We start from the raw sequence: 12,753 nt of genomic DNA, 5'->3' as shown, positions 1-12,753 counted from the left end.
TTTATTTCCCCCCTCCTGTCTTCATAAATATCCACAGAAGCGTACTTGATCTGAGAAGACAACTCGAGGTCAGCTAGCTCTAGGAGATTAAAACAAAATGGGACTCAGTGAAGCAACAGAGTAATCTAGGGAAGAAAAAAATCTTGTAAAACCAGAGTGCCTGTGATGTACGTATAGTCAAGCCCTAACCATCGAATACAAAAGGTCCTTGTGGTATATTGCCTTTGACATTGCAGGTTTTTATGTTTCTCTTAAGCAGTGGAAGCATTAATCTTCCCTTCTTAACAATTTTTCTCTGCAAGTAAACGTGCATATCTTAAAATCTTAAAACCTTTGGAATGTTGGGAGCTTAAATGCAGTAGAAATAATTTTTTTACGGCATGAACTTGCCTCCCATAATTAATGAACTGAAGTGGGGGACACCAGGGAGGAGGGAAATATATCACAAAGGATTCTAAATACTGTTCTTTAGGGTGTCAGTTCGCAGCAAATTGGCGTATTTATAAATAAGCCCACATTTGAGTACCCTATCTTGTGCGTGCATTTGATTGGAGAAGTGTGAACAGTGAATCTGTGCATCTGTAGCCTGCTTAGAGTGGCAGTAGTAAAGCGGCTGGCAACCCTTTTTAACTGCTGTGGCCATTTTTGTTTATTTCCAACCTGATTTTAGTCTCTCAAAATGGTGTGGACCACTTGAAGTCAGCTGAAGTTTTATATCTTTAATGACTTGTTTGCAGTGTTGTAGACTGCAACAGTAAACATTGTTAGATATTCAGGGAAATTTTTTCCAATACTGCGCTTGGGAAGGATGACATCTTTGGAATTGATGTTAACTCCTGTACTTAACTGTTGTAGTGCTGTGAAACTTCACTCTCCTCATTGAGTATGCCATGTGGTGAGGAAATTTCCTCCATGTGCAAATGTACTGGTTTACCAAAAGGCTGCTGTGGTTCAAAAGTTGTGTGTGTATCCAATTTGTGCTTTTTTTAATCGTAGAATCCTTACAGTGTGGAAACAGGCCATTCAGCCTATCAAATCCACACCAACCCTTTGAAAAGCATCCCACCCAGACCCACCCTCATACCCTATCTCCGTATTCCACATTTTCCATGGCTAATCCACCTAGCTTGCACATCCCTGGACCCTATGGGCAATTTAGCACGGCAATCCACCTAACCTGCACATCTTTGGACTGTAGGAGGAGCCTAGAGCACCCGGAGGAAACCCACACAGACATGGGGACAAAGTGCAAACTCCACACGTAGTTGCCCAAGGCTGGAATTAAACCTGGGTCCCTGGCATTGTGAGGCACTGAGTCACCGTGCCACCCAGAAATGTTTGTCTGTTCTGGATTTCTATCCTGGACTAGTCGGTCCATCGTGTCTGCACCGACCCTCCGAATAGCATCCCATACAGACCCAGACTCGCTTGATCCCCATAATCTTGCATTTACCATGGCTAATCTACCTAACCTGCATGCTAAGGGCAAGTTAGCATGGCAAATCCACCAAACCTGCACATCTTTAGACAGTGAGAGGAAACCAGAGCGTCCAACAGAAACCCACGCAGACACGGAGAACGTGCAAACTCCACACAGACAGAATCAAACCCAAGCCTCTTTCACTGTGAGGCAGCAGTGTTAACCACTGAGCCACCGTGCTGGATGTAATGAGATCAATCAGAACTATTCTGTTGTTATTTTGAGTAATTGGTTCAGCCCTATAGAACCACTGTTCTGTGGTTATGGTGTGCAGTCCCATCCATGCTCGTTACTTAAGATGGTTTATTTATATGATACGTCTCTAAATTGAACAGTGACTGCTCAGCATTGAAAGTAGTTGGGATTATAGAAACACACAGCACAGAGACCATTCAACCCATCATGCTTTTGCTGGCTCTTTTGAAGAGTGCACGTGCTTAGTCCCACATCACTGTTCTTGCCTTTAACCTTTTAAATGTCTCAAATACCTGTCCAACTTCCTTTTTAAAATTTTCTATGGAATAAACGTCTACCACTTTTTTGAGTGGGGTGTTCCAAATTCCTACAACACAACAGAAAAAATTCTCTCTCTGTCCTCTAGATGTTCTTGCCAATGATTTTAAAATCTCTGAAGTAGTTATTACTCTAGAATTCTAATTTCAACGGCAGAATCACTGCAGCTGTAAATTTATGTAGATAAAAACCCTTCTATGAGCATTTTAACTTCATTCTCAGTGATAAAATACAAAATCTAGTGCAAAACTGGTTTCGTGCCCACGGTTGTCCATGCTGTGAATGTTTAATCTCCATTTTAGTGTATTATTTTAAGGGAGTTGGGGCAGAGATATGGTACTATTCTGCATAGAATTGTCACAATGCAGGTGACCATTCTGCCCACCTAGTTAATGCCAGCTTTCTGCAGTAGTAATTTGGCTAGTCCCACTCTACTACCCTTTTTCAGTAACTTGGAAAATTATTTCCCGTCCATATACTTAACTGATTGATTAACTTTGAAAATACAATTGAATCTGCCTATGTGACTCTCTCAGGAGTGAGTTCCAGATTCTAACCACTGATTGCATAGACATTTGCCCTCCTATCACTGTTGGTGCTGTCCTGATCACTGTACGTTTATGTTTGCAGGTTCCTTATCCTTCCTCTTTTCTCTCTACTCTGTCTAGATCCCTTGGAACTTTGGACCCTTTTGTTAAGTACGCTGTCCACCTTTATTTCTTTCTCCAATTTATCCCATGTAACTGAAGTCCCTCATCCATTCTTCACCTTCCTAGATGTTTTTACGGCCTTTCTAAAGTGTGGTACTTGGAATTGTACAAAATACTCCAGTTGAGGCCGTAACAATATTTTATATAAGTTCATCATAGCTTCTTTTTTTTAGTTCTGACTACTTCTGTTTATAAAGTGCTGAGTTGTCTACGCCTTTTTATCCACTTCTGTGTACCCTGTCAACAATTTATGTACACACACCTCCAAGCTTTTTCATTTCTACAAACCTGTTAGATTTACACTCTTTAGTTTGTGTTTCCCCACTCTTGTTCTTCCTGACAAGATGTATAACTTCAAAATTTAACACAGAAGTGTCATCTGCCAGTTGTCTGCTTGTTCCATCAGCCTGTCTATCCCTCTGAACTTTATCCCTAGTTGCTAGTTCCCAGTATTTTCAACTTTCGGTATCTGCTAATTTCTCTCTGAGCACCCAAGTCTATGTCATTAGTATGTATATGTCAAGAAAAAATGTAGAACCAGTTCGCACTCTTGGGAGGCCGACAGTGTGCTTTTATCTAGTCCAAACAACTAATTTGGCTTTCGGTTACCAGACAACTTTGTTTTTATGCTGCACATGTTCCTTTTATTCCACAGGCTCTCACTTAATGACCATGGATCCGTCACATTTTACCAAATACCTTTTGGATGTCCAAGTGCACCACTCTGATCTTGTGGTGTAGTGCTCACTATCTCTGAGCCAGGAGACCAGGTTTAAGTCCCACCTTGCTCCAGAGGTGTATAATAACATTTCTGGACAGTTTAGTTCAAAAATATCTACATCCAATGCATGACCCTACTGAAGTCCTTTGATTCCATGTACTTCAGCATATTGATTTGAAGATCATCTTCGCCTTCAGATGCCTACACCACAGAAATGGGGAAGAAAGGTTACAATCTGTCACACAATAAATAACATCCAAACATTTTAACTCTTGAGACCGTCTAAAGAGTTTTAACTCTCTGCAATCAAGTGAGGTTGAGGTGGTTAGGATTATATTCACTGGCGGTTCATAAGAATAAGGGGGGATTTTGTAGAAACCTATAAAAATTTCATCAGGACAAGATGGTAGATGCTGGAAGGATGTTCCCGATGGCGTGGGAGTCCAGAACCAGAGATTATAGTCTAATGAAACTGGGTGGACCATTTAGGACTGAGATGAGGAGAAATTTCTTCTCTGCCACAGAAAGCAGTTGAGGCCAAAATATTAATATTTTCAAGAAGGAGTTGGATATAGTTTTTAGGACTAAAGGGATCAAAAGGTGTGGGGAGAAGGCAAGAACAGGGTACCGAGTTGGATGATCAGTCATGATCATACTGAATGGCAGAGCTGGCTCGAAGACCCAAATGGCCTACTCCTAATTTCTAAAACATAGAACTGCAGATGCTGGAGTCAAAGACAACACAGTGTGGAGCTGGAGGAACACAGCAGGTCAGGCGTCTTCAGAGGAGGAGGAAAGTCAACGTTTCGGGTTGGGACTCTTCTTTGGAACAGGGGATAGGGAAGGGAGCTCGGAAATAAGTAGTGGGAGGAGGGGCGGCGATGGCGAAAAGGTAGGTGGGATGGTGATACATGGTAAATGAGCTTCAAGGCGGAGGCCCTATCACCAATCACCAACCCACCTACCTTTCTCCAGCACCACCCATCCTCCCCTCGCCTCCTTGACCTGACACAACTTGTCCATCTTCTTTTCCACCTATCCGCCCCACCCTTCCCACTGACCAATCCCCACCATCACCTATCACCATTCCACCTATCTTTCCCCAGCCTCACCCCTCCTTCCTGATGAAGTGCTGACTTTTAAAATTAAAATTTTAAATTTTAGGTTTTACAATGAATCTGGCTTGCATGAACATTATTTTGTTTCCAGAATGACTGGAGTAATTTTGGACATTTTCTTGGTGGGTTTTTCAAGTCTTTGAATGGGTTAAATTTGCTGTATGAATAGAAATTAGTTTAATCAGGGCCCAAAATAAAAGGGTTAGCTTTATACATAATCAGCACAAGGCTTTACTTGACAGTTAATTTTGAATTGGTGCTTTCACGTGTACATATTATAAATAATTAATTGTCACATCCTCCCTAACTTTCTGTAGTCAAACATTCTTCTGCATTGCATTTATTGAATACTGAAAATTCTGAAGGGATTTGAGGATGAGTGTCTAATTCCGTGAAGAGTGCAGTTAATTCAATGTCAACTTCTGCTTGCAACAACTCGGGCCAAAGTTTTCTGCTTCTGCTTTAGCTGTGCCATGATATTCTCCCATTGATTTTAATAACTGGTAGATGATGGATTGGCAACTGTTGAAAATAAAATTGACCTCCTGAGTTCAATCTCCCTGCTTGTTGCTTGGCCATTATGGTGCTTCTGGGTTATCCCCACAATAATGAGAATGAGACCTGGGACTTTGGTTTTGTCAAAAAGACAACATACTTTCTCCAAGGTTAAGGAAACATGGGGATAATTCTGCATTCTTCAGAATAGTGTACAGTACTCTATTGGCCTTTAAAACCCTTAATTTTTCACTGTTAATATGTATTTATCAAAGCTTGTTTCGAATGTGTTTTTATCTGTGGTCCTTTTTCAGGACGAGATTTGTTCTTGACCTCAGTCAGAATCTGTACAGGACTAATTAATTCACAGATGATTTCCTGACCAATTGTTTTAAGTGTTTCGAAGGGCACTGTAAATCCAATGTTAATTAACATCTTTATGTAATGGTCAGATAATTGTAAAATTATTGTGCTTGCATTAATGACTGAACTGTATCTGTGTGAAGTTGGCTATAATCTTTCAAAATTAGAAATGTAGAAAATAGAAGCAGTAGGGTATTTTGACTCGCTTGACCATTCAACTTGATTATAGCTGATCCTCTATATCATTGCTATACTCCCATACTCTTGCCATACCTTTTGACACAGATTTCTAGATGTTAGAAGGTATATTTATTTCTTAAATATGTTCAAGTGATTTTGCCACAACAGCCTTTTTTTCACAGAGCGTTCCACAGATTCATCACCCTCTGCATGAAGAAATTTCTTCTCATCTCAGGCCAAAATGTCTTGCTGTGAATCCTGAGACCATGACCCCTTGTCCTGGACTCCCTGGCAAGAGGAAACCACAGACATGCATCCAGTATGTCCAGCCCTGCGAGAAGTTTCAATGAGATTTCCTTCTTGTCTTCTAAACGCCACTGAATACAGGCCCAATTGACCAACTCTCCGCATAGAACAAACCTATCCTCCCAGGAATCAGTCCGGCAGACTTTCACTGCACTCCCACAATGGCAACTATATCCTTTCTTCGACAAGGAGATTGGAACTGCATACTACTACCAAATGTGGTCTCGCCAAAGCCCTGTTCAAAGTTTTTGCTCCTGTGCTCATATTTATTCCTACTTCTGTCACTTGTTAGTAAGTTCTACATATGAATGAAAAGTGAGTGTTTTTTGCTATTTAAATTCTAGTCATCTCCCTTAACTGTTTGTTCAAAAGTACTTTGTTGGTGTTTAACTATGTTAATATTTCATGAAGCCATTTTGCATAACAGTCACCAAGCAATCTAATCAGAAATTTAGAGAAATCATTTTGACTCAAACAGTGTCGAGAATGTAGAACTCACTATCACAGGAAGTTTTGAAATGACTTGTGTATTTAAAGGTAGACTAGGTAAGTATTTGAGGGAGAAAGAAATTGAGGAAAGTAAATGATGGATTTAAATGAGGAAAGATGGAAGGAGGCTTGAATGGAGCACAAATGCTTGCATTGGCTGGTTAGATTGAATAGCTTGTTTCTGAGTTGGATATCTTAGGCAATGTAGGTATGCATTCATGTTGTCTGAAACTATCATACAATAAAAGTGCATTCAGATATGGTTTTGAAAAATATTCTCATGCATGCTCTTTCACACAAACACATTCACACTTGGATATTCCTTACCACACTGTACTTCACCATACATAAATTTGTTGACTGCATTCACCATCATTCATTTCCATCATGCATGGTAACCACAATCCCTTTTTTAATGAACATTTAAATTTGTTTACCTTTTAGAGTTGTCAATCAACAACAGTGTGGGAGTAACTAAACTCGGGCTTCAACCTGACGGCAGCCTGCAATCTCAGTAACTTGAAATTGAATGATGGTTCTTATGCAGCAATCATCACTGGTTTAGATTTCAGTCATTATGAAGAACTCTAAATTAATTCTGAACTATATATTTTGAAGAGTAGAATTGTATCGGCTAATTTGCACAGCAGTAATGCTTTTCATTGAGAATCATAAGTAAATGGATCTGTTTAATTGGGAATCATTACGGCAAGTGTTGGAAAATACAGCACAGGAGCATTGCAGTCAACAACCCTTGTTAAAATGAGTCGGCATATGCTTAGCTCATTAGGAAAGAAGGAAAAAATGTCAGTGTACCTCTAACACCCTTGGGATCAATAGTTGAACTTTTACAAAGCCCACTTATTACCATGGAAGTTTTTTGAAATCCCACAAACAAGAGAACTGTTACTTTTGTTTTGATTTTTTTTTTAGCAAGTGTTTCAAATATTAACTTGAACCTACAGTTATTTCATGTTAACTTTGTGCTTGAAGATGTCTGTATGTCAGTGAATTAAATCACCATTACAAAAGCTCGTCTTTCAGGGAGTATTAAGGGAATCAAGTGCTGAGTGCACCCATAAATTAAATAACTGGGAGGATTGGATGTGAAAGTGAACAGTTTGGTTATTTGAGAGAGTATTTTCTTCATCTTGCTTATCTTATGGCTTTTTTATTTGAGCATGTTGGTTTATTTTCACTGATCTTAATATCCCATGTTTCCTTTTAGTTAATTTGTTTTGCAGTCCTTCACTCCATTCAGTCGCACAAGTCTTCAGATTAATATGTATTTGTGTGTGCACACCAGTAAGGAAGTGTAAGGAAATAACACTTGGGGAAAAAAAAACTTTGGGAAAGTTGCAACTTATTCTTTAAATGCCATGCTGCAATGTTGGTTGTCTATAAATTGGATGTCTATAAATTGGTTGACTATCTGATCCAAATGACAAAATAAGTCATTTGGATGAGATGGTCAACCAATTTATAGACTGTAAAAGATCCCGGTGCACAATTTTTGGAAAAACAGAGCTGTTTTTATTATCAAGTATTTTTAAAACATATCTTGAATCCTTGATACTGTTCATGGAAAGTCCATTGTTATGTTTTGTTATTAGGCCAACCACATCATACCAATTAAAGCACAAATGTATTTTTCTGTAATGAAAGTGAAAGCATGTGTCCTGAGAATGTTAATTGATAAATAATTTAATAGCAGCTCATTTCATGTGCATTGGTATATTCTGTTATTGGGCATTTCATCTTTACTACCAAAATAACTGTATTTTGTTTCTTTATATGTGGGCATGAGGTATAGAATTGCATTACTGTACAAATCCTTCAGCAAGTGTAACGTTTTAACAAATGGATGAATATCCAATGTGATTGAAACATTATGATGACCGCCATTTTCATATGCAGTGATTGAATAAATGCAATCATACATATAAACATATTAATTAGGATAACAAATGTGTCATCAGGACCTTCGAACTTGCTCCACCATCTAATAGGAGCATAGCTGATGTTTTTCTGTTCCAGTTCCACTTTCCTATCTACCAGAAAATCTTAGCTTCTGGTTAGGCAAGAGATTCAAACTAACTGTCTTAATAATGTCTAATGACCCCTGCCTCCTGAGGCAGAATCGCACAAATCTGCGAGAAAACATTTCCTCTCATCTCTGCCCCAAAAGGGCAAGCCCTAATTTTACAGTAGTGTTCCCTAGATCTGGACTCCAGGGCAAACATCCTTTTCGTATCCCCCTTGTCAATACCATTCAAATTATTTAAAAACTAATCAAATCAACCCAAATTCATCTAACATCCAGTGAAAACCAGCCGAATCTATCTGATCTTTCTTCATTAGACAACCTACTCGTTCCAGATATCAATGAAATTATCATTCACTAAACCCCCTCAAATACATTTTCATCTTTCTTTAAATAAGGATACCAAGTTGTGCACAGTATTTTGGGTGTGGTCTTAACAATGCCCTGCATAACTGAACCATAGCCACCTTACTTTTATACTCAAATCCTCCTTTTAATAAAGGATATTATTTCCTGCTTGGGGACCCCGCAGCCCTCTGGACTCAATATAAAGTTCAATAATTTTGGGGCCTAAACTCTCCCATGTCGTAGCCCCTTACCCCACACACCAGGGCCTTGTTATCACATAGTCTGCCATTACACACTACCTATTGTTAGTCACCAACAGACCCCATTAGCAGCTATTCACCCTCCTAGCCAGACCGCTATCAACTCCTTTGTCTATCCAACTGTTTTTTCTCTCTTTGGGCTCTATCCTTTATCCTATTGTTTACTCCCTACCCCATCCCCCTCCCTGTCTTCTGCATGTAAACCAACGTTTTCCCAGTTACCATCAGTTCTGAGGAAGGGTCACCGGACCCGATACGTTAACTCTGTTTTCTCCTTCACAGATGCTGCCAGACTTTTCCAGCAACTTTGTTTTTGTTCCTGATTTACAGCATCCGCAGTTCTTTTGGTTTCTCTTCTCGGCATGCCCACTTTGAAGAAGTTCTGCTCCTCTCTCCGACGGGATTTCCATTCCAATCTCTCTTCTTGCCCACCGACTTGAATTTCACTGTCACTCCTGGTGTTTGACCAAGTATTTGCTGAAACTCGTTTCCACAGCCATATCACATTACTCAGTGACTGCCTCTAGCTCTCTCTCTCAATGTGGATTCCAATTGAAGTTTCATTCCTCATATTTTGAATCCTCCCAGGATCACGGATATCTCTGTAACGTTCAACGTTCCACAGACAGCTGTTCTTGCTGCACCCTGAGATCCACACTCGGTGCCATGTGGCGTCACATGCACACACTCGACCTTTCTCTCCAACAGCATCGCAACACTCTGGCTCAGGGTTGCACCACTCCACAGTTCGACTTCATCCTCCGGCTCATTCAACGTGCATTCGCTATTCAGGCACCAAGGCCCACAAGATGCAACAACTCGGAGATACCCATGGCCCTCTGGAACCTTCTTCCCCTCCCCTTCTCTCTGACTCCATCCCCTCCCCGAACCCCACCTCCTGTCAGGTATTCAGCATCCCACCTAACCTTCTGTTGTCCGATGGTGAAGATACTTTACCCAGCAAAGGTCTCCGCTTTATTCCTCTGCGACCCAACTTAATGAATTTCGAGCCCGAAGTGATATCGAACTCCTCTTCCACCATCTTCACCTTCATGCCCATTTCTTTGGACAAGAGTCCTCTCCCCATCCCACAGACCCCTTTGCCCAGTTCCAACACTATCTCCACCTGGACCCCTCCCTCTAGCCTTTTACCTGCACTCAATCTGTTCATTGAGAACTGTTGACGTGATATTGGTCACTTCTATTTCTCTTCCCCACCCCTCTCACCAAAACCAACCTATTTCCCTCCAAACTGGCTGTACTCTGTGCTTCAGTCTAACCCTGACTTTGTTATTAAGCCTGCTGATAAGGGTGGTGCTGTTGTAGTCTGGCATACTGACCCCTACAGTGCAAAAGCTCAGCACCAGCTCTCAGATACCTCCTCCTATCTTCCCCTGGACCATGACCCCACCATGACACATCAGGCCATTGTATCAACTATGGTAACTGACCTCATTTCATTTGGTGATCTCACCCCCGACCCCCCCACCACTGCCTCTAAGCTGATAGTTCCCCCACCCCCAGTCACGCGCAACTCAGGTCTACCTCCTTCCAAAAATCCACAAATAGGTCTGTCTGGGCAGACCCATTGTTTCAGCCTGCTCCTGCCACATGGAACTCCTGTCTTCCTACCCTGATTCTGTCTTCTCTCCCCTGGCCTAGTCCCTGCCCAGGTACATCCATCATTCCTCTGATACTTTACGTCAGTTTCAACATTTCTAGTTTATAGGCTCCAGCTGCCTCCTCTTTATCATGGATGTGCAATCCATTTACACGCCCATCCCCAACCAGGATGAACCTAGGGCTCTCCACTTCTTCCTGGAGCAAAGGCCTGAACCATCCCCATCCACTACCACCCTCCTCCGCTTGGCTGAGCTTGTCCTCACCCCCAACAACTTGTCTTTTAACTCCTCTCATTTTCTTCAGGTCAGAGGAGTGGCCACGGGTAACTGCATGGGCCCCAGTTATGCCTGTCTCTTCGTTGGGGTCTGTGGAACATTGCTTATTCCAGTCCTATTCCAGCCCTCCCCCACAACTCTTTCTCCGACATATCGATGATATCATCAGTGCTGCTTCCCTTTCTCATCTGGAATTGGGATAGTTCATCGACTTCACTTCCAATTTTCACCTTGCCCTCACTTTCACCTGGTCTATCTCTGAGTCTTCCCTTCCCTTCCTCGACATCTCTGTTTCCATTTCTGGAGATAGACTGGCCACAAATATCCATTATAAACCCACTGACTCCCACAGCTGCCTGGACTGTATATTCTCACACCCTGCTTCCTGTAAAGACTCCACTGCATTCTCTCGGTTGCTCTGTCTCCATTGCATATGTTCAGAGGAAGCCAACTTCAATGAGGGAGTCTCCAAAATGCCCACCACCTTCCTCAACTGAGGATTCCCCAGCATTGTTGTCAACAGGGCCCTCAACCGAGTCCGACCTATCTCCACGCTTGCGCCTTCACACCCTCTCTTCCCTCCCGCAACAGCGATAGGGTTCCCCTCGTCCTTACCTACCACCCCTCCAGCATCCACATCCAGAAGATCATCAGACACCATTTCCACCACCTCCAGTGAGATGCCACCACCGGACACACATTCCCGTTCCCTCTCGGACACCCTGGTCCGCTCTTTCTTCACTCCCAACACTCCTAAAATCCCCATAGCACCTTCTCCTGCAACCAGTAAAGATGTAACACTTGCTCACTTACCACCTCTCTCCCCAATATCCAAGCAACATTTCACCTGCACTTACCACAACCTAGTCTACTGCATTCGCTGCTCACAATGTGATCCCCTCTACATTGGGGAAACGAAGTGTAGACTGGGTGACCGCTTCGCATAACATCTACATTCTGCTCACAAAAGTGATCCTGAGCTTCCAGTTGCCTGCCACTTTAACACACCACCCTGTTCCCTGGCCAGCATCTCTGTCTCAGGCTTGCTGCAGTGTTCCAGAGAAGCTCAATGCAAGGTGGAAGACCAACACCTCATTTGGGTACCCTGCAGCCCTCCAATCTCAATATTGAGTTCAATAATTTTAGGGCCTAAAATCTCCCATGTCCTAGCCCCCTACCACACACACACCAGGCCTTGTTATCACATAGTCTGCCATTACACAGTACATATTGTTATCAACTCCTTTGTATATCCAGTTGCTCTTTTCTCTCTTTGGGCCTTATCCTTTATCCTATCGTTTACTCCCTAACCCATTCCCCTCTCTATCTGCTGCGTATAAACTGATGTTTTCCAAGCTACCATCAGTTCTAATGAAGGGTCACCAGACCCGAAACATTAACTGATTTTTTTTCTTCGCAGCTGCTGCCAGATCTGCTGACTTTTTTCCAGCAGCTTCTGTTTTTGTTCCTGATTTACAGCATGCGCAGTTCTTTTGGTTTTCATTATTTCATTAGCTGCCTTAACCACTTGCCATATCTGCATTCTAATGTTTTGTGACTTATGCACTAGAACACCTAGATACATCAGTGCCTTAAAATTCTACAGTTCTTTTCCATTTAAATGATAGTCTTATTTTTGCCAAAATGAACAACTTCATATTTTCCCATGTGATATGCCATGTGCCATGTTTTCGCTGACTGACTTAACCAGTCTATATTGGTCTACTGGAGAGAGATAGTAGGAACTGCAGATGCTGGAGAATCTCAGATAACAAGGTGTAGAGCTGGATGAACACAGCAGGCCAAGCAGCATCATAGGAGCAGGGTC

The 12,753-nt window shown here is 41.9% G+C and overlaps 1 protein-coding gene and 1 long non-coding RNA gene across 2 annotated transcripts in view; one reads left to right on the top strand and one right to left on the bottom strand.

The window, feature by feature from the left end:
* The window catches only part of LOC109932411 (forkhead box protein N3-like), a 94,589-nt gene extending 90,610 nt beyond the window's left edge, over positions 1–3,979 (top strand). Inside the window, exon 5 of the mRNA XM_048600379.1 lies at positions 3,359–3,979. Coding sequence (XP_048456336.1) covers positions 3,359–3,431 — 73 coding nt within the window. The 3' untranslated portion in view covers positions 3,432–3,979. The remainder of the gene's footprint in view (positions 1–3,358) is intronic.
* LOC125483759 overlaps positions 3,360–12,753 on the bottom strand; it is a 16,302-nt gene continuing 6,908 nt past the window's right edge. The window contains exon 3 of the long non-coding RNA XR_007262701.1: positions 3,360–3,625. This is a non-coding gene — a long non-coding RNA (uncharacterized LOC125483759). The remainder of the gene's footprint in view (positions 3,626–12,753) is intronic.

The sequence above is a fragment of the Rhincodon typus genome, chromosome 8, assembly GCF_021869965.1.
Source record: "Rhincodon typus isolate 14 chromosome 8, sRhiTyp1.1, whole genome shotgun sequence".
In the NCBI taxonomy this organism is placed as follows: Eukaryota; Metazoa; Chordata; class Chondrichthyes; order Orectolobiformes; family Rhincodontidae; genus Rhincodon; species Rhincodon typus.
This window is presented reverse-complemented; position numbering and strand designations above follow the sequence as displayed.